The sequence below is a fragment of the Anolis sagrei genome, chromosome 11 (assembly GCF_037176765.1).
Source record: "Anolis sagrei isolate rAnoSag1 chromosome 11, rAnoSag1.mat, whole genome shotgun sequence".
Taxonomy (NCBI): domain Eukaryota; kingdom Metazoa; phylum Chordata; class Lepidosauria; order Squamata; family Dactyloidae; genus Anolis; species Anolis sagrei.
In genome coordinates, this window is record NC_090031.1 from 31892911 (window position 1) to 31920063 (window position 27153).

A 27153-nucleotide genomic window follows, 5' to 3' on the forward strand; every position below is an offset into this window, starting at 1 on the left:
AGCCTCATAAGGAAAATATAACATTAGTCTGTGTGTTTTTCTTCTTTTTGTCCTGAGGAGAGTGAGTAGGCTAAAGCTAGTGTCGTCCTGAGAAATGTGAGGTAAACCTCTGTGTGAGAGAAGCCTCGTGTGAGAAACCTCCATTGTGTTATTGTTTTGCTATAAAGAAAAGCCTCCTAAGGAAAATATAACATTACTCTCTGTGTTTTTGTTCTTTTTGTCCTGAGGAGGGTGAGTAGGCTAAAGCTAGTGTCGTCCTGAGAAGTGTGAGGTAAACCTCTGTGTGAGAGAAGCCTCGTGTGAGAAACCTCCATTGTGTTATTATTTTGATATAAAGAAAAGCCTCCTAAGGAAAATGTAACATTAGTCTGTGTGTTTTTGTTCTTTTTGTCCTGAGGAGAGTGAGTAGGCTAAAGCTAGTGTCGTCCTGAGAAGTGTGAGGTAAACCTCTGTGTGAGAGAAGCCTCGTGTGAGAAAGCCCCATTGTGCTATTATTTTGCTATAAAGAAAAGCCTCCTAAGGAAAATATAACATTAGTCTGTGTGTTTTTGTTCTTTGGAGAGTGAGGAGGCTAAAGCTAGTGTCGTCCTGAGAAGTGTGAGGTAAACCTCTGTGTGAGAGAAGCCTCGTGTGAGAAAGCTCCATTGTGCTATTATTTTGCTATAAAGAAAAGCCTCCTAAGGAAAATATAACATTAGTCTGTGTGTTTTTGTTCTTTGGAGAGTGAGGAAGCTAAAGCTAGTGTCGTCCTGAGAAGTGTGAGGTAAACCTCTGTGTGAGAGAAGCCTCGTGTGAAAAAGCTCAAGTGTGATCAATCTTGAAAATGGACTATGATACATATGCAGCTATGTTAGACCAAGAAAGCAAAAGTATCACTATCACAGCAGTTTTGGAGTAGTCCAGAATAACAGATAAGGCACTCTCAACCTGGATTTCCAAAAACTTCTGCTTTTGTGTGACATCTCAAATCTGCTTCCACATACATCAGACACACTCTGCTTAATGACAGAACCCCCACAGTTCCTTACATTTACCTGTCAATGGCACTGCACTGGTAAAGCTGCTTCAAGGCTTCCAGGATGCGCCTCTCCTCCGGGCGATCCAGGTAAGGAAACCTGTACAAAACACCCCCAAAAACACAGAAGCGATCCAGTCACAACCCAATGTATGTCCTTCACTCAAAAAATGATTTTGACATTTGGGAGTTGTAGTTGCTGGGATTTATAGTTCACCTACAATCAAAGAGTATTCTGAACCCCACCAATGATAGAATTGAACTAAACTTGGCACACAGTTCTCCCCTGACCAACAGAAAATACTGGAAGGGTTTGGTGGGCGGTGTCCTTTGGTTTTGGAGTTGTAGTTCACCTACATCCAGAGATCACAGTGGACTCAAACAATGACGAATCTGGACCAAACTCTACACGAATACGCAATATGCCCAAATGTGAACACTGGGTGAGTTTGGGGAATATAGAATCTTGACATTTGGGAGCTGTAGTTGTTGGGATTTATAGTTCACCTACAATCACAGAGCATTCTGAACCCCGCAATGATAGAATTGGGCCAAACCTCCCACACAGAACCCCCATGTGGGCCATAGCAACACATGGCAGGAGACGGCTAGTCTATATAAATAAAAATGTAATGTTCGTTTGTGAGATTAACATAACTCAAAAACCACTGGATGGATTGACATGAAATTTTGACACAATACACCTAATAGTCCAACGAGTGTCTATCACCCCTAAAACACACACAATAACAGCTGAATGGAATTTTAAACCCTCCCAAAATAAGCCATACAAGATATATATACTATATACGTACAATATATTATATTATTAGCATAGTACAATATCAGTATTATATTATTACTATATTGTACTATACCAATTATATTGTAATATAATTAGTAATATTACATGTAATATAAAATATATAATTATAATATCTTATTATTATTGTATTGTATTATATTATAATACATTAATGCATTTACTGTACCACTATACTGCAATATCATTAATAATATTACATGTTATATAAAATATGTAATTATATTGTATTATATTGTATTACATTATAATATTATTATCAATATTATATCTGTATACACATACATTAATATACATATACACATGCACAGATACATACAGACACACACACATATATATATGCAAGTACACACAATTATACACATATATACACACATACATATACACCTACACACATATATTCACATACATACACACATATGTACACATACACAAGCACACACATATACACAATATATAGACATATAAACATAGAAATACATAAATATATACACACGTATACATACACACATACATATATATACACAATATACACACAGAGATATACACATATACACACATATAAACACATATATACATAAACACAAACACATATATATACACAAAACACATATACACAGACTGGGCCACAGCAACGCTTGGCAGGGGACTGCTAGTACTAAATAATAATAACAACAACATACAGACACACACACACACATATACGCAAGTACACACAAATATACACATATACACAAGCACACACATATACACAATATACATATACACATATAAACATGGAAATACACACATATATACACATATACATATACACATATAAACATGGAAATACACACATATATACATACATATACACATAGGCACACACATAAGCACATATATACACACATAAACACACACACATATATATACACAAAATAAAACAACAACAATATGGAGCCAACAACAACAACTATATGGAGTCCCCGGTGGCGCAATGGGTTAAACCCTTGTGCCGGTGGGACTGAAAACATAAGCACATATATACACACATAAACACACACACATATATATACACAAAATAAAACAACAACAATATGGAGCCAACAACAACAACTATATGGAGTCCCCGGTGGCGCAATGGGTTAAACCCTTGTGCCGGTGGGACTGAAAACCGACAAGTCAGAGGTTTGAATCTGGGGAGAGCATGGGTGAGCTTCCTCTGTCAGCTCCAGCTCCCCCACACTGGGACGTGAGAAAAGTCTCCCAGAAGGATGGTAAAGTATCAAAAACATCAGGGCAACATCCCCTGAGCAACGTCCTTGCTGATGGTCAATTCTCTCACACCAGAAGCGACTTGCAGTTTCTCTAGTCACTCCTGACATAAAAAAATTAATAAAACAGAAAGCACCGACACACAAGAACAAGAGAACGATAAATCCGACTCCAAGAGCAGTGTGGCCGAAATCCCTGGAAGTTCATAAACTTGGAATGACTTTCTCTGGATTGAATTGAGTGAATGACCTGTTAACCTGGTGAGTACCATTATAGACATGTCTGCAAAAAGGAATTAAAATACTAAATAACATTTGCCTTCCTCTTCCCTCCCTTATTCCTGTATAGTGTGTCTAATTACATGTATAAAAAGGCCATTGGTGCGTCTCAGGCAGAAGGGCTTCCAGACTCACATAATAATAATAATAATAATAATAATAATAATAATAATAATAATAATAGCATGATTCTGCACTTTTAATGTGATTTAAATCCTAAACCAACAGGTACAAAAACATCTCGAGGCAAGTAGCCTGACAGCATTGTTACCTGATCACATCATGGATACCAAGACACTTCAGTGTGAGTATCACGGACGTCAAACTGGTGCGTTTGATCTCTGGGACCATGTGGTCAGGCATGCACTGCTCCCAGAATTCCTTGCTGTAGATTCGGTAGCATTTCCCAGGTGCCGTCCTGCCAGCTCTTCCTGCTCGTTGCAATGCCTCACTTCTGGAAAGCAAAACAAGAATCGTAACGCAAGCATAATCCAAGGAAACAAAAATCAAAACATGAATCCAGAAAAACAAGAATCAAAACATAAGCATGAATCCAAAACCAAGGCTATATAAACTTCTTAAAATATGAATCAAAACAGGAACTTAAGACTAAAAACATGAACTGGAAACAGGATTCGATATCCTTACTATTATGCAGCGTTGCCTGATCTGAATTCTCAGTCAGACACAGTCTCTAATTTAAGGGCCGCAAACATGAAGGCATTTCTTTGACCTTGACTTTCTGGCTTGTGAAAATTTTGCTGCACTTCTTTCTCATGGATTTCCTGAGCTTGATGTTTTCCTCCCTAAGACCAAGCCTTATATCCAGTGTATAGCCCAGAAGTTCCCTCAGACGAACTATCTTGGTCTGCCAGAGCTTTATCAGGGTGCACTGAAAAGGCCCTAAACAACTTCTAAAAGGCATCAGATTGGCAAAAAGGCACTTGGCACACACTGAAGAGGCCCTAAACAACTTCTAAAAGGCACCAAATGGGCAAAATGGACCCTGGCACACACTGAAGAGGCCCTAAACAACTTCTAAATGGAACCACATGGGCAAAACGGGCCGTGGCACACACTGAAGAGGGTATAAACAACTCCTAAAGGGCACCATCCCCAGGAAGAAATAACTCAGAATTACCTCCAACTTACTTGGAAATAGGGACAACCTCCAGCATGTCCAAGCCCACTCTCGGGTTGTGGTTCAACTGCTTCACAAACCCGCTGTCCACCACGAACCTTAAGAGAAACACATGTGAAGACTTCGTTGAAAAGCTAAATCCACCAAATGACCTCAGGCTCTTGGATGTGTAGTTTTAAAGAGGGAATACAACTATCTGGGTTGCCCTCCAGGTGATTGGGCCTCTAACTCCCCATCGGGAATTCTGGGAGCTGAAATCCAAAACACCTAGAGGGCTGTAAGCTTGACCCTCGATCCCATGTTGTAAGGGATTTTGCTGGTCCTCCCGACCCAAACTCTCAGAACAGCTCACCTGATCCCATCAATGGTGAGAGACGTCGCGGCGATGTTGGTGGCCACCACACATTTCCGTATACCCGGCGGTGGAGGAAGAAAGATCCTTCTCTGCTGGTCTGAAAAAGAGAAATTCAAAACGTTGCTGTAAAGGTTTGTCCTGCAGGATGGAGGGCTCCGAAAGAGAAAAGCATGGCTCACTGTGGAGCCTCCAGATTAGTACACAGCAAACAAGATCCCTAGGCTGGCTTTTGTATTGGATCACGGGTCGGACACTTCCCAAGTCTCTAGGACTGTGTGATGTATCAGATTATTATTAGTAGTATTATTATTTCTCCCCATCTTTCTCCCCTAAGCTCCTATCTATTATTATTATTATTATTATTATTATTATTATTATTTCTCCCCATCTTTCTCCCCTAAGCTCCTATCTATTATTATTACCATTATTATTATTATTATTATTATTATTATTATTATTATTATTTCTTCCCATCTTTCTCCTCTAAGCTCCTATCTATTATTATTATTATTATTATTATTATTATTATTATTTCTCCCCATCTTTCTCCCCTAAGCTCCTATCTATTATTATTATTATTATTATTATTATTATTATTATTTCTCCCCATCTTTCTCCCCTAAGCTCCTATCTATTATTATTACCATTATTATTATTATTATTATTATTATTATTATTTCTTCCCATCTTTCTCCTCTAAGCTCCTATCTATTATTATTATTATTATTATTATTATTATTATTATTATTATTATTTCTCCCCATCTTTCTCCCCTAAGCTCCTATCTATTATTATTACCATTATTATTATTATTATTATTATTATTTAACTGACACAAAAACACAGTATTTCACAGCAAACGAGATCTATATGCTGGATTTCATTTCAAAAAATCACAAGTCGAACACTTCCCAAGCGTCTAGGACTGTGTGATGTATTTCCGAATGATGCGCGCAGATCCAAGTAATTATTATTAATATTATTATTACTACTACTACTATCTATCCCCATCTTTCTCCCCTAATCTCCTGACTATTATTATTACCACTACTACTTCTCCCCATATTTCTCCTCCTAAGCTCCTATTATTATTTTATTATTATTATTATTATTATTATTATTATTATTATTTTCTGGGCTGTATGGCCATATTCCAGAAGCATTCTCTCCTGACGTTTTGCCTGCATCTATGGCAGGAATCCTCAGAGACTGTGAGGTCCTCTGAGGATGCCTGCCATAGATGCAGGCAAAACGTCAGGAGAGAATGCTTCTAGAATATGGCCAGACAGCCCAGAAAACACACAACCATCCTATATAAACAACACTTAACATTAATTTAAGATCATTATTAAAATATAATACATGGGTCAAACCAGAAATATTGTGTCCTTCCACATGTCGCTGGACAGCAAACCTCTGCAACTTTTGGTGCTGTGGTGAGACCTACAGACTATAATTCCCATTGGCAGGGGATGATAGATGTTGTTTCCACCCAGCAGCCCAGAGGAGGCCAAGCTGAAGGAAAGCGACAAGGCAGGAAGGAAATCAAGGGAGTCTGGAAAGCAACGGGCTCACCCGTCGGCATCGAGCCATACAAGGGGAGGATGAGCAAGCCTTCCACAGTACTCTCCCTCACATCAAAACGGTAATCAATCATCTCCGCTTTCTGGAAAAGCAACTCGCACGCCCGTTCGATCTCCGACTGGCCTGAAGTGAAAACAAAAGAGATACTCAGCGCTGTTTGATTTTCATCTGCCACGGTTACGCATCACCCCAGAGGTGTTGTGATGGACTGTGCAATGATAGCAGGCCATTCTGTATCAAAAATGTTTTGCAACGTGGCTATGAATACCGCCTTGTTGACATGCTTTATGGCAAACTAAGCATCTCGAGCTCCGAGGAAACAATCTATGCTGACGATCGTGCCATCACCACCCAAGCAGAGAGCTTTGAAATGATTGGACATAAGTTCTCCAAAGCTTGAAGTGTTCTTACTGCCTATTGAAGAGGAAACCAGCTGATTCCTAATCCATCTAAGTTTCATCTATGTTGACGATCGTGCCATCACCACCCAAGCTGGGAGCTTTGAAATGGTTGAAGAGAAGCTCTCCCAAGCTTTAGGTGCTCTTACTGCCTATTACTGGGGAAACCAGCTGATTCCTACTTCATCTAAAACACAGACGTGTGCTTTTCACCTTCAGAACAGACAAGCATCTCGAGCTCTGAGGAAACAATTTATGCTGATGATCGTGCCATCACTGCCCAAGCAGGGAGCTTTGAAATGGTTGAACAGAAGCTTTCTGAAGATTTAGGTGCTCTTACTGCCTATTTCAGGGAAAACCTGCTGATTCCTAATGAACTAAGTTTTATCTATGCTGACGATCGTGCCATCACTGCTCACGTAGGGAGCTTTGAAATTGTTGAACAGAAGCTCTCCCAAGCTTTAGGCACTTTTACTGCCTATTTCAGGGGAAATCAGCTGATTCCTAATCCATCTAAAACCCAGACGTGTGCATTTCACCTTCAGAACAGACAAGCATCTCGAGCTCTGAGGAAACGATCTATGCTGATGACCGTGCCATCACCACTCACGTAGGGAGCTTTGAAATGGTAGAACAGAAGTTCTCTGAAGCTTTAGGTGCTCTTACTACCTATTGCAGGGGAAACCAGCTGATTCCTAATCCATCTAAAACACAGACGTGTGCTTAAAAACAGACAAGCATCTCAAGCTCTGAGGATGACCTGGAAGGGATCCCACTGGAGCACTGTAGCACACCCAAATATTTGGGAGTCATTCTGGACTGTGCTCTGACTTACAAGAAGCACTGCTTGAATATCAAGCAAAAAGTGGGCGCTAGAAATAATATAATACGAAAGCTGACTGGCACAACCTGGGGAACACAACCAGACACAGTGAAGACATCGGTCCTTGCACTTGGCTACTCTGCTGCTGAGTATGCATGCCCAGTGTGGAACACATATCACCACGCTAAAACAGTGGCTGTGGCTCTTAATGAGACATGCCGCATTATCACGGGGTGTCTGCACCCTATACCACTGGAGATATTACACTGTCTAGCCGGTATTGCACCACCTGACATCCACTGGGAAGGAGCAGCCAATAAGGAAAGGATCAAGGCATTGACATCTCCAGCCCATCCTGTGTTCGGATATCAACCAGCACGCCGACACCTTAAATCAATAAATAGTTTTCTAAGATCTACAGAGATACTTGCAGGGACACCTCAGCAAGCCAGAGTCCAAAAGTGGGAGGCAAAAACCCAGAACCTAAGTAAGTAGGTTTCCTCTGATGTCAACTGAATTTCACCACCAAATAGTGTTTGCATAGTTAGATGCAGGAGAAAATGCTCACCAGTCAGAAAAAGCAGAATATCTCCCGCTGAGCCATTCAAATGGATGTCCAAGGTCACTCTGATAGTCTGAAAGAAGGAGCAATGATGGGATTAGGAGGAGGCTCGAGCGAGATCCCCTTTCACAGAGAAATGTTGGAAGGGATTTTCGTTCTCAGTCTCATGTTGGCATAATATGTTAATTGGGTCCAAATTTGGTGTCAATTTGTCCAGTGGTTTTTGAGTTATGTTAATCCCACAAATGAACATTACATTTTTATTTATATAAGATAGATAGATAGATAGATAGATAGATATCCCAATGGAGACTCAAAGTGGCTTGACATAAAAGTGTAAGCACAAAACTACTACTACTATTATTATTATTATTATTATTATTATCATCATCATCACGGCTGGATGGCCATCTGTTATTATTATTAGTAATAAATATTATTAATTAGTAATAAATTATTAGTAATAAATTATTAGTAGTAAATATTATTATTATTAGTAATAGTAGTAATAATAATAATAATACCTATCAATACTATGTTGAATTGGTTGAGACTCAATGAAAAACTAGAGCCAAATGTGCTCTAGCAGGATGTCCCTCCCATAAAAACAAAGTTTGGGCAGTTTAATAAACATTTCCCATGTATTGATGATAGAACCAAGTAGGAAATAACATTGATAATCCAGGAACAAAAACTATAGTGTTACATAGTGTAATGCTGATAGGAGCTGCAATTCAACTGTATGATCAGGAATGATATTTAATCATTCATATATATATAGATAGATATAGATATATAATATATTATATTATATATAATATATATTATATGTATAATATATTATATATTTTATATTATACTAGCTGTACCCGCCACGCGCTGCTGTGGCCAACCTTCCCTCTTTCTTTCCTTCTTTCCCCCCTTCCTTCCTTTCTTCCCATCTTTCCTTCTCCTCTTCCTTCCCTATCTCTTTCCTTCCTTCCCCTTTTTCTTTCTCTTCTGCTCTCTTTTCTTCCTTCTCTCTTTCCTTCTTTCCTTCCCTCCCTCTTTCTCTACATCTTCAACCCTTCCTGCACTCCCTCTTTCCTTCCTTCATTCCCTTTTTCCTTTCCTTCTCTCCTACCTTTCTTCCCCCTTTTTCTTTCCCTCCCTCTTTCTCTCATTTCTTCCTTCTCTACCTCTTTCTTCCTTCCCCCTTTTTCTTCTGCTGTCTCTCTTTTCTTTCCTTCCATCTTTCCTTTTCTTTCCTTTTCTTCTTCCTTCTTTCTCTAACTTTCCTTCCTTCCCCTTTTCTTTATCTCCCTTTCTCTTTCTTCCTTCTTTCCTTCCTTCCCGTCTTTCCTTCCCTTCTTTATCTCTTTCCTTCCTCCCCCTTTTTCTCTTCTGCTGTCTCTTTTTTTCCTTCCTTCTCTCTTTCCTTCTTTCCTTCCCTCCCTTTCTCTACGGGAAGGGGCGGGGCGGGGTTTGGAGGGGGCAGGGTTTGGAGGGGAAGAAGAAGGAGCGTGAAGAAAAAGGAGATGGAGGAGGTAAGATTGGGGCGGGGCGGGGGAGAGAGGGGGCGGGCTGTGACGTGTTCGTGTGGGGCGGGGCGGGGGAGGGAGGGGGCGGGCTGTGACTTGTTCGTGTGGGGCGCGGCAGGGGAGGAAGGGGGCGGGCTGTGACGTGTTCGTGTGGGGCGAGGCGGGGGAGGGAGGGGGCGGGCTGTGACGTGTGGGGTGGGGCGGAGGAGGGAGGGAGGGGGCGGGCTGTGACTTGTTCGTGTGGGGCGGGGCGGGGGAGGGAGGGGGCGGGCTGTGACGTGTTCGTGTGGGGCGAGGCGGGGGAGAGAGGGGGCGGGCTGTGACGTGTTCGTGTGGGGCGGGGCGGGGGAGGGAGGGGGCGGGCTGTGACTTGTTCGTGTGGGGCAGGGCAGGGGAGGGAGGGGGCGGGCTGTGACGTGTTCGTGTGGGGCGAGGCGGGGGAGGGAGGGGGCGGGCTGTGACGTGTGGGGTGGGGCGGGGGAGGGAGGGAGGGGGCGGGCTGTGACTTGTTCGTGTGGGGCGGGGCGGGGGAGGGAGGGGGCGGGCTGTGACGTGTTCGTGTGGGGCGAGGCGGGGGAGGGAGGGGGCGGGCTGTGACGTGTGGGGTGGGGCGGGGGAGGGAGGGAGGGAGGGGGCGGGCTGTGACGTGTTCGTGTGGGGCGGGGCGGGGCGGGGGAGGGAGGGGGCGGGCTGTGACTTGTTCGTGTGGGGCGGGGCGGGGGAGGGAGGGGGCGGGCTGTGATGTGTTCGTGTGGGGCGAGGCGGGGGAGGGAGGGGGCGGGCTATGACGTGTGGGGTGGGGGAGGGAGGGAGAGGGCGGGCTGTGACGTGTTCGTGTGGGGCGGGGGAGGGAGGGGGCGGGCTGTGACTTGTTCGTGTGGGGCGGGGCGGGGGAGGGAGGGGGCGGGCTGTGATGTGTTTGTGTTGGGCGGGGCGGGGGAGGGAGGGGGCAGGCTGTGACGTGTGGGGTGGGGCGGGGGAGGGAGGGGGTGGGCTGTGACGTGTTTGTGTGGGGCGGGCGGGAAAGGGCGGGGCGGGGTTTGGAGGGGGCGTGAACAAAAAGGAGATGGAGGAGGTAAGATTGGGGCGGGGTGGGGGAGGGAGGTGCGGAGGGTGCGTTGGCCATGTGCGCGCGCCGAGGACTTGCGGCGGGACACCATTGTGCATGCTCAGTTGTTTTGTGTTATTGTGAGTGTGTTGTTATGTTGTTTAGTATTTTGAATTGATTTGTGCATACCTTTTGGGTTGCGGTATGTGCATGGTGAATTTGGTAAATTTTCGTCGGGGTTTTTTTGAGTTTTGCTGTCCCGTTGGACGGTCATAACAGATTTATATATATAGATATATATATAATACATATGTATATGTATATATGTGTGCATTACATAATATATATATGTAATATAATATATTGTATATACATATAGTAATAATATTACAACATAATGCAATATAATACTAATAATATGATATTATAATTATATACTTATATTACATGTAATATTACTAATAATATTACAATATAATGATATAGTACAATATAGTAATATTTAATACTGATATTGTACTATGCTAACAATATAATGTATAGTTATGTATATATATCTTGTAAGCTGCTCTGAGTCCCCTTCGGGGTGAGAAGGGTGGCATATAAATGTCGTAAATAAATACATAATAAATAATGATTTTTAACAGTTTTGTACTTGTCCTGATCATTGTTTTAATGGCCGCAATATCGAAATCCATGGCAATAGTTCTATTATACGCCTTTGGGCATTTCGGCAGGTTTGAGGCCACCCCTCCCCACCAAAATATCAAGAAGGAGGCACACCTCTGTCACATATGCAGAACTCTCGGCATCCTTTGGCCCCACGGCCCCACAGAAAACCTCCTTGACGGGATAGTTTCGCCCTGGGATATCCATGACCGGGCAGCCGTCGAAGAACGCGGAGAATTTGTCCGTGTCCAGCGTGGCCGACATCACCACCACTTTCAAGGGTTTCTTTCTTTCGGGCTGCTTCTTCTTCTTCTTCTTCTTGTGGAGCATCTGCTTCAGTAAGCCAAAGAGGATATCCTGGCAGGGAAAGACAGAATCAGAGAGTTGGAAGAGACCACGCTGGTCATCAAGTCCAATCCCCTTGCCATGCAGGAAAAGAACCATCAAAGCACTCCCGACAGATGGCCATCCAGCCATGATCATGATGATGATACTAATAATAATAATAGAGTTGGAAGGGATCTCATGGGCCATCGAGTCCAATCCCCTCGCCATGCAGGAAAAGCACCATCAAAGCACTCCTGACAGATGGCCATCCAGCCATAAAAATAATAATAGAGTTGGAAGGGACCATATGGGTCGAGTCCAATCCCCTGCCAAGCAGGAAAAGTGCCATCAAAGCACTCCCGACAGATGGCCATCCAGCCATAATAATAATAATAATAACAATAAAAGAAGAGTTGGAAGAGACCATATGAGCCATCGAGTCCAATCCCCTCGCCATGCAGGAAAAGCACCATCAAAGCACTCCCGACAGATGGCCATCCAGCTATAATAATAATAATAATAATAATAATAATAGAGTTGGAAGGGACCCCATGGGCCACTGAGTCTAATATTCTACCAAGCAGGAAAAGCACAATCAAAGCACTCCCAACAGATGCTCATCCAGCTATAATAATAATAATAATAATAATAATAATAATAATAATAATAGAGTTGAAAGGGACCCCATGGGCCATCAAGTTTGATCCCCTTGCCATACAGGAAAAGCAGTATCAAAGCACTCCCAACAGATGGTCATCCAGCCATGATGATAATAATAATAATAATAATAATAATAATAATGATGATGAGTTGGGACCACATGGGTGATCGAGTCCAATCCCCTTGCCATGCAGGTAAAGCACCATCAAAGCACTCCCGACAGATGGTCATCCAGCCATAATTATAATTATAATTATAATTATAGAGTTGGAAGGGACCACATGGGTGATCGAGTCCGATCCCCTTGCATGCAGGAAAAGCACCATCAAAGCACTCCCGACAGATGGCCATGTAGCCATGACAATAATAATAATAATAATAATAATAATAATAATAATAGAGTTGGAAGGGACCACATGGGCCATTGAGTCCAATCCCCTTGCCATGGAGGAAAAGCACTATCAAATCACTCCTGACAGATGGCCATCCAGCAACAACATCAACAACAGCAATAATAGAGTAGGAAGGGATCTCATGGGTCATCGAGTCCAATCCCTTTGCCATGCAGGAAAAGCACCATCAAAGCACACCCAACAGATGGCCATCCAGCCATAATAATAATAATAATAATAATAATAATAATAATAATGCAGTTGGAAGGGACCACATGGGTCGAGTCCAATCCCTTTGCCATGCAGGAAAAGCACCATCAAAGCACACCCAAAAGATGGCCATCCACCCAAAATAATAATAATAATAATAGAGTTGGAAGTGACTACATGATTCATCAAGTCTAATCCCCTTGCCATGCAAGAAAAGCACCATCAAAGCACTCCCAACAGATGGCCATCCAGCCATAATTATAATAATAATAATAATTATAATAATAGAGTTGGCAGGGACCATATGAGTCATCAAGTCCAATCCCCTGTCAAGTAGGAAAAGCACCATCAAAGTATCCCTGACAGATGGTCATCCAGATTCTGCATAATAATAATAACAACAATGACGATTGGGTTGCTGTGAGTTTTCCAGGCTGTATGGCCATGATTCAGAAGCATTCTCTCCTGACGTTTTGCCCACATCTATGGCAGGCATCCTCAGAGGTTGTGAGGTCTGTTGGAAACTAGGAAAGTAACCCACTGCCATGCAGGAAAAGCACAGTCTCAAAACAAGCCTGCTCCCTCTTCCATAGGACACCCTTTCACATATTTATGCATGGCAATCAAGTCTCCTCTCAGCCTTCTCTCAAAGACCTTATCCCTCCAAGAATCTTTTTTGTTCTCAGAACAGATAAAACAAACTGATATTAATAACACATTGTCTGATGAAGACCTGAGAGCAATTTGGGCCTCTGGGTTTAATTTCCAGCACTTACGGTACTGAGGCTCCTCTCATGAGCTTCATCCAGGATCACAACACTGTATTTGCTCAATTCGGGATCTGCCAAGATCTGTCTTAGCAAACAGCCATCCGTCATGTACTTGATGGACGTTTCCTGCAGTTTGGAAAAAAAAATAACCATCTGGTTAAAAAAGGAAAGGTTTCCCCTTTATATTAAGTCAGTCGTGTCCGATTCGGGGATGGTGGTGCTCATCTCCATTTCTAAGCTGATGAGCCTTAGACACCTCCACAGTCATGTGGCCAGCATGACAGCATAGAGTGCTGCTACCTTCCCACAGAAGCGGTACCTATTGATCTACTCACATTTGCATGTTTTCAAACTGCTAGGTTGGCAGAAGCTGGGGCTAAGAGTGGGAGCTCAGCCCTCTCCCCGGATTTGAACAGCTAACCTTTCAGTCAGCAAATTCAGCAGCTTATTTATTGTTATTATTATTCATTGATATTGTTATTTATTCTTATTTATTGTTATTATATTTATAATTATTATTATTTATTCTTATTCGTATTTATTGTTGTTGTTATTTAGAGGCAAATACAGCAAAGTCTTGCTTATACAACCTTTGATCATCCAACGTTCTGTATTATCCAATGCAGGCTGTCTCCCACCCAGAATAATGCCCAGGGTGGGTGAAAAGAGAACCCTACATATAGTAATTACTACATAAAGTTAGTGTGTATTACACCACTTTTTCTGTCAATTTGATGTTTTTGTGGCATAGAAATCGACTACAAAAAACAAAAATGTCTGATGTTTCCATCACATCAGTAATGTCTCCCGAGACGTTCCAGTTTCTACCTCGGAGACACACTCGTCGAATCGGACGTGGTACCCCACGAGGCTTCCCAGAGGGCAGCCCATCTCCTCCGCCACCCTCTGCGCCACAGATATGGCCGCCATGCGCCGCGGCTGCGTCACAGCAATCGCACCATGTTTCGCCAGGCCTGTGAGAAGCAACACAAAGAGCGCCATCAGCTTTGATGAGAGAGGAGAGTACAGAACAAAGAGCAGCGGATCATAGAAACACAGCATAAGAGAGTTGGAAGAGTTATTATTATCTATATAAATAAAAATGTAATGTTCGTTTGTGGGATTAACAGAACTAAAAAAACACTGGACAAATTGACACCAAATTTGGACACAAGACACAAGTTTTTGTTGGTTGTGAACCGCTGTGAGTCGCCTTCGGACTGAGAACAGCGGTATAGGAGTAAAGCAAATAATAAAAAATAAATAATAATTCCATCTGAACATGAGGAAGAACTTCCTGACTGTGAGAGCCGTTCAGCAGTGGAACTCTCTGCCCCGGAGTGTGGTGGAGGCTCCTTCTTTGGAGGCTTTTAAACAGAGGCTGGATGGCCATCTGTCAGGGGTGATTTGAATGCAATATTCCTGCTTCTTGGCAGAATGGGGTTGGACTGGATGATTGCCCATGAGGTCTCTTCCAACTCTTTGATTCTATGATTCTATAAGACACTTGCTGGAACACTCCAGCAAGCGAGAGTCCAAAAGTGGCAGGCTCAAACCCAGAACTGTTATTATTATGAATGAAAAATATATGCTCAAAGCCATGAAACATCTGTGAAAGGACGTGAGGAGTAGCAGTAGCCCTAGGCTCAGCATTGGAGGTGAGCAGAAGGCCAAGGAGGTGAGAGAAAGAGGCCCAGGGAGCATCTCACCTTCCTCCCAGAGGTACTTGGGGAGCTGGGTGGTCTTCCCGCTCCCGGTCTGCCCTGAGACCACCAGGAAGGCGCTCCTCCTCACAGCGGACACGATCTGGCCCCGAGACGAGCAGATGGGCAAAGCCTCCCAGGCCCAGCCCGGTTTGTTTACCTCTCCCGCCATCTTGCTCTTCCCGCCTGTGACGTCACCCGCTAGCCACGCCCCCCACACACACAGGCGGACGTGACGTCACGTGGCGGTTTCATTCAAACTCTTTCCCTCTCCCTGCAGGCATGGCTGACTCCCCTCAGCTCCAGGTAAGGCCTCTCCTTCTTTTGGCAGCCTCCCTAGGAAAGGGGCAGGCAAAGGATTGTTTCCTGTGCATTATTATTAGTATGATTATTAGGTTCTTGTAAGTTTTTTCGGGCTATAGGGCCATGTTCTAGAGGCATTCTCTCCTGACGTTTCGCCTGCATCCATGGCAAGCATCCTCAGAGGTAGTGAGGTCTGTTGGAACTAGGAAAATGGGTTTATATATCTGTGGAATGGCTGGGGTGAGACAAAGGATTCTTGTCTGCTGCAGCTAGGTGTGACTGTTTCAGCTGATCACCTTCATTAGCATTTGAAAGCCTGGATGAGCCTGGGAAAAACTTTTGTTGAGAGGTGTTAAGCTGTGCCTGGTTGTTTCCTCTCTGCTGTTTTGCTGTTGTAATTTTAGAGTTTTTTAATACTGGTAGCCAGATTGTGTTCATTTTCATGGTCTCCTCCTTTCTGTTGAAATTGTCCACATGCTTCTTGTGGCTTTCAATGGCTTCTCTGTGTAGTCTGACATGGTGGTTGTTGGTGTGGTCCAGCATTTCTGTGTTCTCCAATAATATGCTGTGCCCAGACTACACTATAAGTATATATATGTGTTTTTGTATTTTCATTAATATTATTATACAGGATGTTCTCAAAGTTGCTTTTAATTAGAACTAAAAGGCTTCAAGTATATGTTTGTGTGTATTATTATTATTGTTGTTGTTGTTGTTGCACAAGGTGTCCCCAAAGCTGCCTTTGATTAAAACTGAAATTCTTACAGGATATGTATGTGATTATATTATTATTATTATTATTATTATTATTTTGTTATTATTATTATTATTGCACAAGGTGTCCCCAAAGCTGCCTTTGATTAAAACTGAAATTCTTACAGGATATGTATGTGTGTATTATTATTATTATTATTATTATTATTATTATTATTGGTGGTGTTGTTGTTGTCTGTTCTTGAGGGGCAATTCAAGAAAGCAGGGTGTCCTCAAAGCTGCTTTTAATTAACACTTAAATGCTTTATATATGTATGTATGCACACGTTGTTGTTGTAATGCAATGTAATGTTTTCAAAATTGCTTTTAATTAAAACTAAAGTGTAGGTATGTATGTATGTATGATATGTGTGTGTGTGAGATTTAACGGCTAAAGATAAGTTTTATTATTGTTGTTGTTCTTACTATTATAACCTCCCAAATGTCTGACTGCAGGATGCTGACCCTTCTGCAGCCGGAGGTTATCCAGATCTCATTCTATGGACAGAGCCATTGGATTGGCTAGAGGAGATCCTTCCTGGTTCGCCGATCATAGCAAACCTCCGCCGAAGTCTATCCCGCCCTGCGAATACACAGATTGTTTTGACCTCCAGCAACATCCGGCTGTCGGATTGCACAGAAGTCGACCCTGAAATGCAGTCAGCCAATGATGCTGTTGCGACTCTCCTTTCTGTCGAAGGGACGACAATATCGTCCACGGTGCACTCCCCGAATATCTCAGAATTTGGTGCGAACTGTGCCACGGGAGCTAAAGTTTCCGGTTTCCAGCGAGAACGGTGTACCAGCACTCCTCTCTCCTCTCCAAACACTTTAGGGTTTGGGTCCAGCACTTCTTTAGGGTTTGGGTCCACCACAGCGGGAAAAAACCCTGACGAGTCGACCGCTGTCGGGTTCGGCAGCTTCACGGCAGGAAATAACCCTGACGGGTCGACCGCTGTCGGGATCGGCAGCTTCACGGCGGGAAATAATCCCGACGAGTCGACCACTGTCGGGATCGGCAGCTTCACCGTGGGAAATAATCCCGACGAATCGACCGCTGTCAGGATCGGCAGCTTCACCGCGGGAAATAATCCCGATGAGTCGACCGCTGTCGGGATCGGCAACTTCACGGCGGGAAATAATCGCAACGAGTCAACCGCTGTCGGGATCGGCAGCTTCACCGCAGGAAATAATCCCGACGAGTCAACCTCTGTCGGGATCGGCGGCTTCACCGCGGGAAATAATCCCGACGAGTCGACTGCTGTCAGGATCGGCGGCTTCACCGCGGGAAATAATCCCAACGAGTCAACCGCTGTCGGGATCGGCAGCTTCACCGCAGGAAATAATCCCGATGAGTCGACCACTGTCGGGATCGGCAGCTTCACCGCAGGAAATAATCCCGACGAGTTGACCGCTGTCGGGATCGGCAGCTTCACCGCGGGAAATAACCCTGACGAGTCGACCGCTGTCGGGATCGGCAGCTTCACCGCAGGAAATAATCCCGACGAGTCGACCACTGTCGGGATCGGCAGCTTCACCGCAGGAAATAATCCCGACGAGTCGACCGCTGTCGGGATCGGCGGCTTCACCGCGGGAAATAATCCCGACGAGTCGACAGCTGTCGGGATCGGCGGCTTCACCGCGGGAAATAATCCCGACGAGTCGACCGCTGTCGGGATCGGCGGCTTCACCGCGGGAAATAATCCCGACGAGTCGACTGCTGTTGGGATCGGCGGCTTCACCGCGGGAAATAATCCCGACGAGTCGACCGCTGTCGAGATCGGCGGCTTCACCGCGGGAAATAATCCCGACAACTCTAACACCATTGGGATCAGCACTTCCGAAGAGGATGATAATTCCAACGTGTTTGCTGTCACAACCAAGCTTAGTGAAAACTCCGTAAAGGAGGGAGTGGCATCTTTCCTGGGGGAGGACAAGAATCCCAGCACCATTCTTTCTCCCGACGAAGGTCTGAATAGCACGGACAGTGTTGCGAGTGCTTCTGTTTTGCCAACACGAGGAGAGTGTTTTGGCACCGCAATATCTGTATTGTCTTGTATGTCGACCCTGTCCATTTCGGATTCCGGTGTTGGTGCTCACACTTGTCCTCGCGACAACCCCATTACGGCCTCTCTCGGTTGCGAGTGTCATGGCGCATGGGCATCCCCCTTGAGCTTGTTGGACACCACGGAAGGGATCGCACTCGACTTTCGACCGGCTACGCACTGGAATATAACCAAAGATTGCACCACTCCCCCGAATCTTCCCGTCTCCAGGCAGAATATGGCGGTAGGGACTGCCATCACCCCGGTTTGCGTAGCCTCAGTAACCACCTGGACCTCCCCGCCTGCCCTCGTTGGGGTTGCGGTGAACACCTCCCCTGTGGAGAAGGCCGCCACCAAAGACAACGTGGCCGAGACCGACTCTCTTCTGTGGCGGTGAGTGAGTCTCTGGGGGTTTCGTGGGCTCCTTTCCTGTTTACTGGTTCGACTTGTCTATTGATATTATCAATATTAAATGTCCCACGTTTCTCTAAAAAGAGCAGACCACGTAAAAAAGATTGTATCTATCTTCCTATCTGTCTTCTGTCTGTATGATCTCTCTATCTTTCTAGCTATCTTCCTGTCTGACTATTTTCCTATCTATCTATCCACTATCACCCTTCTCTCATCTCTCTTTCTTTCTTGCTCTTCCTCTCTCTATTTATCATCAATCTTTTTAGCTATCTACGAGTCTATTTATTTTAGCCATCCATCACTCTCCTATCTATCTATCTATCTATCTATCTATCTATCTATCTACTATCACCCTTCTCTCATTTCTCTTGCTCTCTCTATCTACTTATCTATGAATCTATCTATGCTATCCATCCATCTCCTATCTATCTATCTATCTATCTATCTATCTATCAGCTATCACCCTCCCCTCTCTTTCTTCTTTATCTGAATCTATGCTATTCATCCATCTATCTGTCTATCTTTCCATCTAACTTTCTGTCTCTGCCAGGGGTCCTCAAACTAAGGCCCGAAGGCCAGATACAACCCTCCAAGGTCATTTACCTGGCCCTCAGCTCAGGGTCAACCTAAGTCTGAAACGACTTGAAAGCAAACAACAACAACAACCCTATCTCATCAGCCAAAAGCAGACCCACACTTCCCATTGAAATACTAATAAGTTTATATTTGTTAAAATGGTTCTTCATTTTAATTATTGTATTAAGTGTTTCTTGCACTACAAATAAGATATGTGCCGTGAGCATAGGAATTCGTTCATGCTTTTTTCAAATTATAATCTGGCCCTCCAACAGTTTGAGGGTCTGTGACCTGGCCCTCTTTAAAAGGTTTGAGGACCCCTGAGATAGAGAGAGCAAGCAAGAGAGATGAGAAAAGGGTGATAGTGGATAGATAGATAGGAAGATAAGGACAGGATAGCTAAAAAGATGGATAGGAAGAGAGAGATAGAGGAGGAGAGAGAAAGAAAGTTAAGAGAGACAGTAGGGGGAGAGAGACAGCATTGATAGATACCTTATAAAGATTCACAGATAAGAAGGTAGGTAGATAGATAGATAGATAGGGCAAGAGAGATGAGAGAAGGGTGATGATAGACAGATAGATAGATAGATAGATAGATAGAGAAAGATAAGAGGCAGACAGACATATAGGGGGAAAGAGATAGCATAGACAGAAAGATAGATGGATAGATAGACGGATGAATAGCATAAATAGATTCAGATAAAGAAGAGAGGGAGGGGAGGGTGATAGCTGATAGATAGATAGATAGCATAGATTCATAGATAAGAAGACAGATAGAGCAAGAGAGAAGGGTGATCGTAGATAGACAGATAGATAGGAAGATAAAGACAAGATAGCTAAAAGATAGATAGGAAGAAAGAGGAAGAGAGAGAGAAAGATAGAGACAGTAGGGAGAGGGAGAGAGCACTGATAGATTGGTAGATAAAGAGAGCAAGAGAGATGAGGGAAGGATGATAGATAGAGAGAGAGAGAGAGAGAGAGAGAGAGAGAAAGATAGATATGAGGCAGGCAGACATATAGGGGGAAAGAGATAGCATAGACAGAAAGATAGATGATTAGATAGATGGATGAATAGCATAGATAGATTGAGATAAAGAAGAGAGAGGAGGGTGATAGTTGATTGATAGATAGATAGATGGATGGATAGATGGATGGATGGATGGCATAGATTCATAGATAAGTAGATAGAGCAAGAGAGATGAGAGAAGGGTGATAGTAGATAGATAGATAGATAGATAGATAGATAGATAGGAAGAGAGAAAGAGAGAGATAAGAGGCAGACATATAGGGGGAAAGAGATAGCATAGACAGAAAGATAGATGATTAGATAGATGGATGAATAGCATAGATAGATTGAGATAAAGAAGAGAGAGGAGGGTGATAGTTGATTGATAGATAGATAGATGGATGGATAGATGGATGGATGGCATAGATTCATAGATAAGTAGATAGAGCAAGAGAGATGAGAGAAGGGTGATAGTAGATAGATAGATAGATAGATAGATAGGAAGAGAGAGAGAGAGAGATAAGAGGCAGACATATAGGGGGAAAGAGATAGCATAGACAGAAAGATAGATGAATAGATAGACAGATGGATGAATAGCATAGATAGATTGAGATAAAGAAGAGAGAGGAGGGTGATAGTTGATTGATAGATAGATAGATGGATGGATAGATGGATGGATGGATGGATGGCATAGATTCATAGATAAGTAGATAGAGCAAGAGAGATGAGAGAAGGGTGATAGTAGATAGATAGATAGATAGATAGATAGATAGATAGGAAGAGAGAGAGAGAGAGATAAGAGGCAGACATATAGGGGGAAAGAGATAGCATAGACAGAAAGATAGATGAATAGATAGACAGATGGATGAATAGCATAGATAGATTGAGATAAAGAAGAGAGAGGAGGGTGATAGTTGATTGACAGATAGATGGATGGATGGATAGATAGCATAGATTCATAGATAAGTAGATAGAGCAAGAGAGATGAGAGAAGGGTGATAGTAGATAGATAGATAGATAGATAGATAGGAAGAGAGAAAGAGAGAGATAAGAGGCAGACATATAGGGGGAAAGAGATAGCATAGACAGAAAGATAGATGGATAGATGGATGGATGGATGGACAGCATAGATCAGGGGTCCATAAACTAAAAAGTTTATGGACCCCTGATCTATGCTATCCATCCATCCATCAAACTATTGTCCCTCAAACTATTGAAGGGCCAGATTAGAATTTGAAAAAACCATGAATGAATTCCTAGGTACACTGCACATATCTTATTTGTAGTGCAAAAAACACTTTAAAACAATACAATAATTAAAATGAATAACAATTTAAAGAAATATAATCTAACTGATTTATGAGGCCATAAAAATCTCCAGGAAGTATGCAAAGAATGAGGAAGTACTTCATCAGTGTCACAAATGGACGGTGAAGCGACAGTTCCCCTGGTGGCCAGAAGCTGGAATGTTAAATAGCCTCTGAGTGTCTGTCTATATATGTTATGTGTCTATGACATTGAATGCTTGCCATGTATATGTACGTTGTAATCCGCCCTGAGTCCCCTGCAGGGTGAGAAAGATGGAATATAAATACTGTAAATAAATAATAAATAAATAATAAACTTGTTAGTATTTCAATGGGAAATGTGGACCTACTTTTGGCTGATGCGATAGTATTGTTGTTGTGTGTTTTCAAGTAGTTTCAGACTTAGGTTGACCCTGAGCGAGGACTGGGTAAATGACCTTGGAGGGCCATATCCGGCCCCCAGGCCTTAGTTTGAGGACCCCTGGTCTATACTATCCATCTATCTCCTTATCTATCTATATCTATCCTAGCGCTCTCTCCCTATCTGTCTGTTTCTTATCTATCTCTCTCTCTCTCCCTCTATCCATCCATCTATTTATTTGTCTCTCTCTACCTGTCCCTGTAACCCCCTCCATCTCCCTCTGTCTGCCCAGTTGCCCCCGGGACCAGTGGAGGGCCCTTTCGAGGTCGGAGCTGGAGGTCCGCCTGGAGAGCACCCTCATCATCCTGGAGGCTCTTTCGCACCAGATCGGGGCCTTCCGGGACCGCCAGGCGTGCGGCGCAGCGCCCTCCGAACAGAGAGACGCCGGAAGTCAGACGCTCCTCTCCGACCCAACGGAGGTGAGTGACCGCCGGGCAAAACCCTCGCAGTGCCCTCAAGTCCTTCCTCAGGAGGCTGGGCTTTGTGGTTCTCAATGCGTGGCCTCTTTCCCCCTATCCCAGGAGGAGCGAGCCTATCGCGATGTGAACCAGGAGCTCCTGCGGCAGAACAAGGCCCTTCGGCACAAACGGGAGAGCGAGAAAGAGCTGTCCCAGCGGATGGCCAGCGCCGTCGCTGAAATGGTGCGTGATACACATTCCACTTCAGAAGAAATCTACAAAGCCCTTCTTGTTCGTTACTTGAGGACTGCCTGTAACATAGGCTTGGGCGAACCAGTTCGTTAATTTCGTTATTGATTCGTACTTAAATTAGCTTACGATCCAATATCGAGCCATGCAGGAATAGTGTGAGGAGTAATTAAGAATCGAAACATTTTTTTTAAATTTTCCTAATTATTTCGTAATTATTTCGTAATTATTTTCGTATGTCTGGTGCATTGTATGGTATATTATATTATTATATTATATATTATATTACTATATTATTATTATATTATATTATAATTGTATATTATAATATATATAATATATTATAATATAATATAATAATATAATCATATATAATATATAATATAATATACAATAATATAATATATATAATATTATAATAATATAATATAATAATATTATAATAATATAATATAATAATATATAATAATATATATAATATAATATACAACAATATAATATAATAATATAATTATTATAATGTAATATAATATAGTTGTTTGTTTTATCACACCAACAGTCAACAAGAGAGGGAGAGGGAAGCTTCAGAAGTTCCCCCTGTCCCATTTGGAGGTTTTTTTAGCATCTTGCGCAATCGCATCCGCCATCAACGAATCAATTCATAATTTACGAAATTTCGAAATTTTGAAATCTTAAATTTCGGAAGTCCTCAGAATTTCGAAACGCTAGCGCACCCTAGAAACGAAACGAGTTTAGAACCAATTTTTTTCTTGATCGCCCAAGCCTACCATAGTGCATAAACAGAAAAGTGTCCATCAATCGTAAATTCACCAGATCCGGTCCAGTTTTGATCCCTCAGCAGGGCCAGCCCTGGTTGGCGCTCAGATGGGAGACCGGCCATGAATCCTAAGGGCTCTGGGAGATGGGCCGATCCAGTCGATTTGAACTTGCATTGTATCCCTGAGTTTGAGCCTACATCTTAACTGTAACATCTTCTTTCTCTCCTTCCACAGAAAGAGTGGATGTTGAATTCGGGGCAGCTGCTGGACACAGTGGACGCCTCCTACATGCGCGTCCAGGAGGACAGGAAATCTCTAGTGCTGCAGGTGAGCATCCACAAAGCCTATTTCACCATTTTCACTCCTTCTTCCATGCAGGAAAAACACAAAGCACACCCAACAGATGGCCTTCCAGCCTTTACAACAACAACAACAACAACAACAACAACAATAATAATAGGAGCAGCTCCAGGGGCTGTCTAGACTCTGTAATAATAATAGGAAGAACCCCAGGAGGCACCCAGTGCAACCTGCTTCTGCCATGCAGGAAAAGCACAATCAAAGCACGACTAACAGATGGCCATCCAGTCTTTACTATTATTATTATTATTTATTATATAGGAGCAGTCCCAGGGGCTGTCTAGCGTCTGTAATAATAATAATAATAATAATAATAATAATAATAATAGTTACAACCCCAGGAGGCATCCCGTGCAACCTGCTTCTTCCATGCAGGAAAAGCACAATCAAAGCACGACTAACAGATGGCCATCCAGTCTTTACTATTATTATTATTATTTATTATATAGGAGCAGTCCCAGGGGCTGTCTAGCGTCTGTAATAATAATAATAATAATAATAATAATAATAATAGTTACAACCCCAGGAGGCATCCCGTGCAACCTGCTTCTTCCATGCAGGAAAAGCGCAATCAAAGCACCACTAACAGATGGCCATCCAGCCTTTACTATTACTATTATTATTATTATTATTATTATTATGGAGCCGTCCCAGGGGCTGTCTAGCCTCTGTAATAATAATAATAATAATAATAATAATAGGAACAACCTCAGGAGGCATCCAGTGCAACCTGCTTCTGTCATGCAGGAAAAACACAATCAAAGCATCACCAACAGATGGCCATCCAGCCTTTACTATTGTTGTTGTTATATTACAGAGACTGTCTAGCCTCTGTAATAATAATAATAATAATAATAATAATAATAATAATAATAGGAACAACCTCAGGAGGCATCCAGTGCAACCTGCTTCTGCCATGCAGGAAAAGCACAATCAAAGCATCACCAACAGATGGCCATCCAGCCTTTACTATTGTTGTTGTTATATTACAGAGACTGTCTAGCCTCTGTAATAATAATAATAATAATAATAATAATAATAATAATAATAGGAACAACCTCAGGAGGCATCCAGTGCAACCTGCTTCTGCCATGCAGGAAAAGCACAATCGAAGTACCCCCAACAGATGGCCATCCAGCCTTAGTGGTAATAATAATGGCCATCCAGTCCAGTCTGCTTCTGCCTTGCAGGAAAAGCACAAAGCGGTAGGAAAGGAGGGCTATATACACACACACACACAAATACACACAATCATGCAGGCAAATATGTGTGTATGTATATATTTTTATATATGGAGACATATATATACACATATACATACAATTGGATATACATACAAGTGTGTGTGTGTTTATATTTATATATATGGAGATATATACACACAGACATACAATAGGATATACATACAGATGTGTGTGTATGTGTGTGTCTATATATATATACACTTGCATACAATTGGATATACATACAGATGTGTGTGTCTATATATTTCTATATATGGAGACATATATACACACATACAATTGCCTATACATACAGATGTTTGTGTCCATATTTATATATATGGATATATATATATATATATATATATATATATATATATACACACACACACACACACACAATTGGGTATGCATACAGATGTGTGTATGTATATGTATGTATGTACATACATACATACATAGATCCATACATATTGTCGCCGATTGGCTGAGAAAGGCAGTATACAAATACAATAAGTAAATAATAAATATTAAGATGTCGCCTTTTAACATTTTTCTGCAGCAAAAGCAACTTAGCGAGCTCCTCCTGAAGTGCCGAGGCAAACTCCAAAGAAGTTCCCAAAAACAAGCCGAAATGAAGTCGGAAATGGAGAAAGCCCTGCAAATCAAGGAAGCGGTGAGGAAGCCCCTCGCTCACTTCTCCCTGGGTGCGGTTTTGTTTGCAAGCCCCTTCACCCCCAGTTCCGGACCTTGACCTCCCCAAATTCTCCTCCAGTTGGGATGGAAAAGAAAAGAGGAAACCTTTCCAAACTCTGCCAACCACCCAAAAAATGTTTACTGGTGACCTGTGGAACTCCCCGCCACAAGCAGGTCCTTTTGAGGTGAAGCCTGACCTTTATCTTTGTAGGCAGAGCTGGCGCTGGAAGCGGTGAGGAGTCATGCCGCATTGCGGATCGAGAGTTTGATGCAGAATTTTGATACGCAGAATCGCCTCCACTCGTTGCTGAAAGAAGCCAATGAATGCAAGGTGAGATTCGGACAGAAACAAGGTGGGCAAGGTGGTTCAGTGGTTGCAAAATATTATTACTATTCCTACTATTACTCCAGAGTATATTTTCTTATACTGGTTATTATTATTATTATTGCTATTGTTATTATTACTATTATTATTATTACTACTATTCCTACTACTACTCCAGAGTATATTTTCTTATATTGGTTATTATTATTATTATTATTATTGCTATTATTATTACTATTATTATTATTACTACTACTATTCCTACTACTACTCCAGAGTATATTTTCTTATATTGGTTATTATTGCTATTATTATTATTGCTATTATTATTATTATTATTATTATTATTACTACTACTACTATTCCTACTACTACTCCAGAGTATATTTTCTTATATTGGTTATTATTATTATTATTGCTATTATTATTATTATTACTATTATTATTATTACTACTACTATTCCTACTACTACTCCAGAGTATATTTTCTTATATTGGTTATTATTATTATTACTGCTATTATTATTATTACTATTATTATTATTATTACTACTATTCCTACTACTACTCCAGAGTATATTTTCTTATATTGGTTATTATTATTATTATTATTATTCCGGATTATAATTTCTTCTATAAATTTCTTGTAGTTATTTATTTATTTACGACATTTCTATGCCGCCCTTCCCGAAGAGGACTCAGAGCGGCTTGCAAGTAATATGTAAATACAATATATTATATTATATTATTAACATAGTACAATATCAGT

The 27153-nt window shown here is 42.2% G+C and overlaps 2 protein-coding genes across 3 annotated transcripts in view; one reads left to right on the forward strand and one right to left on the reverse strand.

Moving 5' to 3' along the window:
- DHX40 (DEAH-box helicase 40) overlaps window positions 1-15737 on the reverse strand; it is a 31827-nt gene extending 16090 nt beyond the window's left edge. Inside the window, exons 1-10 of one of the 2 annotated variants that reach the window (XM_067472152.1) lie at window positions 15539-15737; window positions 14658-14803; window positions 13836-13955; window positions 11585-11827; window positions 8240-8306; window positions 6442-6573; window positions 4864-4963; window positions 4523-4609; window positions 3642-3824; window positions 1035-1115 (exon numbers count right to left, since the gene is read on the reverse strand). In XM_067472152.1, coding sequence (XP_067328253.1) covers window positions 1035-1115; window positions 3642-3824; window positions 4523-4609; window positions 4864-4963; window positions 6442-6573; window positions 8240-8306; window positions 11585-11827; window positions 13836-13955; window positions 14658-14803; window positions 15539-15704 — 1325 coding nt within the window. In that variant the 5' untranslated portion in view covers window positions 15705-15737. The remainder of the gene's footprint in view (window positions 1-1034; window positions 1116-3641; window positions 3825-4522; window positions 4610-4863; window positions 4964-6441; window positions 6574-8239; window positions 8307-11584; window positions 11828-13835; window positions 13956-14657; window positions 14804-15538) is intronic. The other variant, XM_067472153.1, reaches the window with a different exon arrangement.
- A 61-nt stretch (window positions 15738-15798) lies between these two features.
- SPAG5 (sperm associated antigen 5) overlaps window positions 15799-27153 on the forward strand; it is a 38902-nt gene continuing 27547 nt past the window's right edge. The window contains exons 1-7 of the mRNA XM_067472151.1: window positions 15799-15838; window positions 17045-19026; window positions 22587-22773; window positions 22876-22995; window positions 24015-24107; window positions 25926-26039; window positions 26271-26390. Of these exons, the coding sequence (XP_067328252.1) occupies window positions 15815-15838; window positions 17045-19026; window positions 22587-22773; window positions 22876-22995; window positions 24015-24107; window positions 25926-26039; window positions 26271-26390 (2640 nt within the window). The 5' untranslated portion in view covers window positions 15799-15814. The remainder of the gene's footprint in view (window positions 15839-17044; window positions 19027-22586; window positions 22774-22875; window positions 22996-24014; window positions 24108-25925; window positions 26040-26270; window positions 26391-27153) is intronic.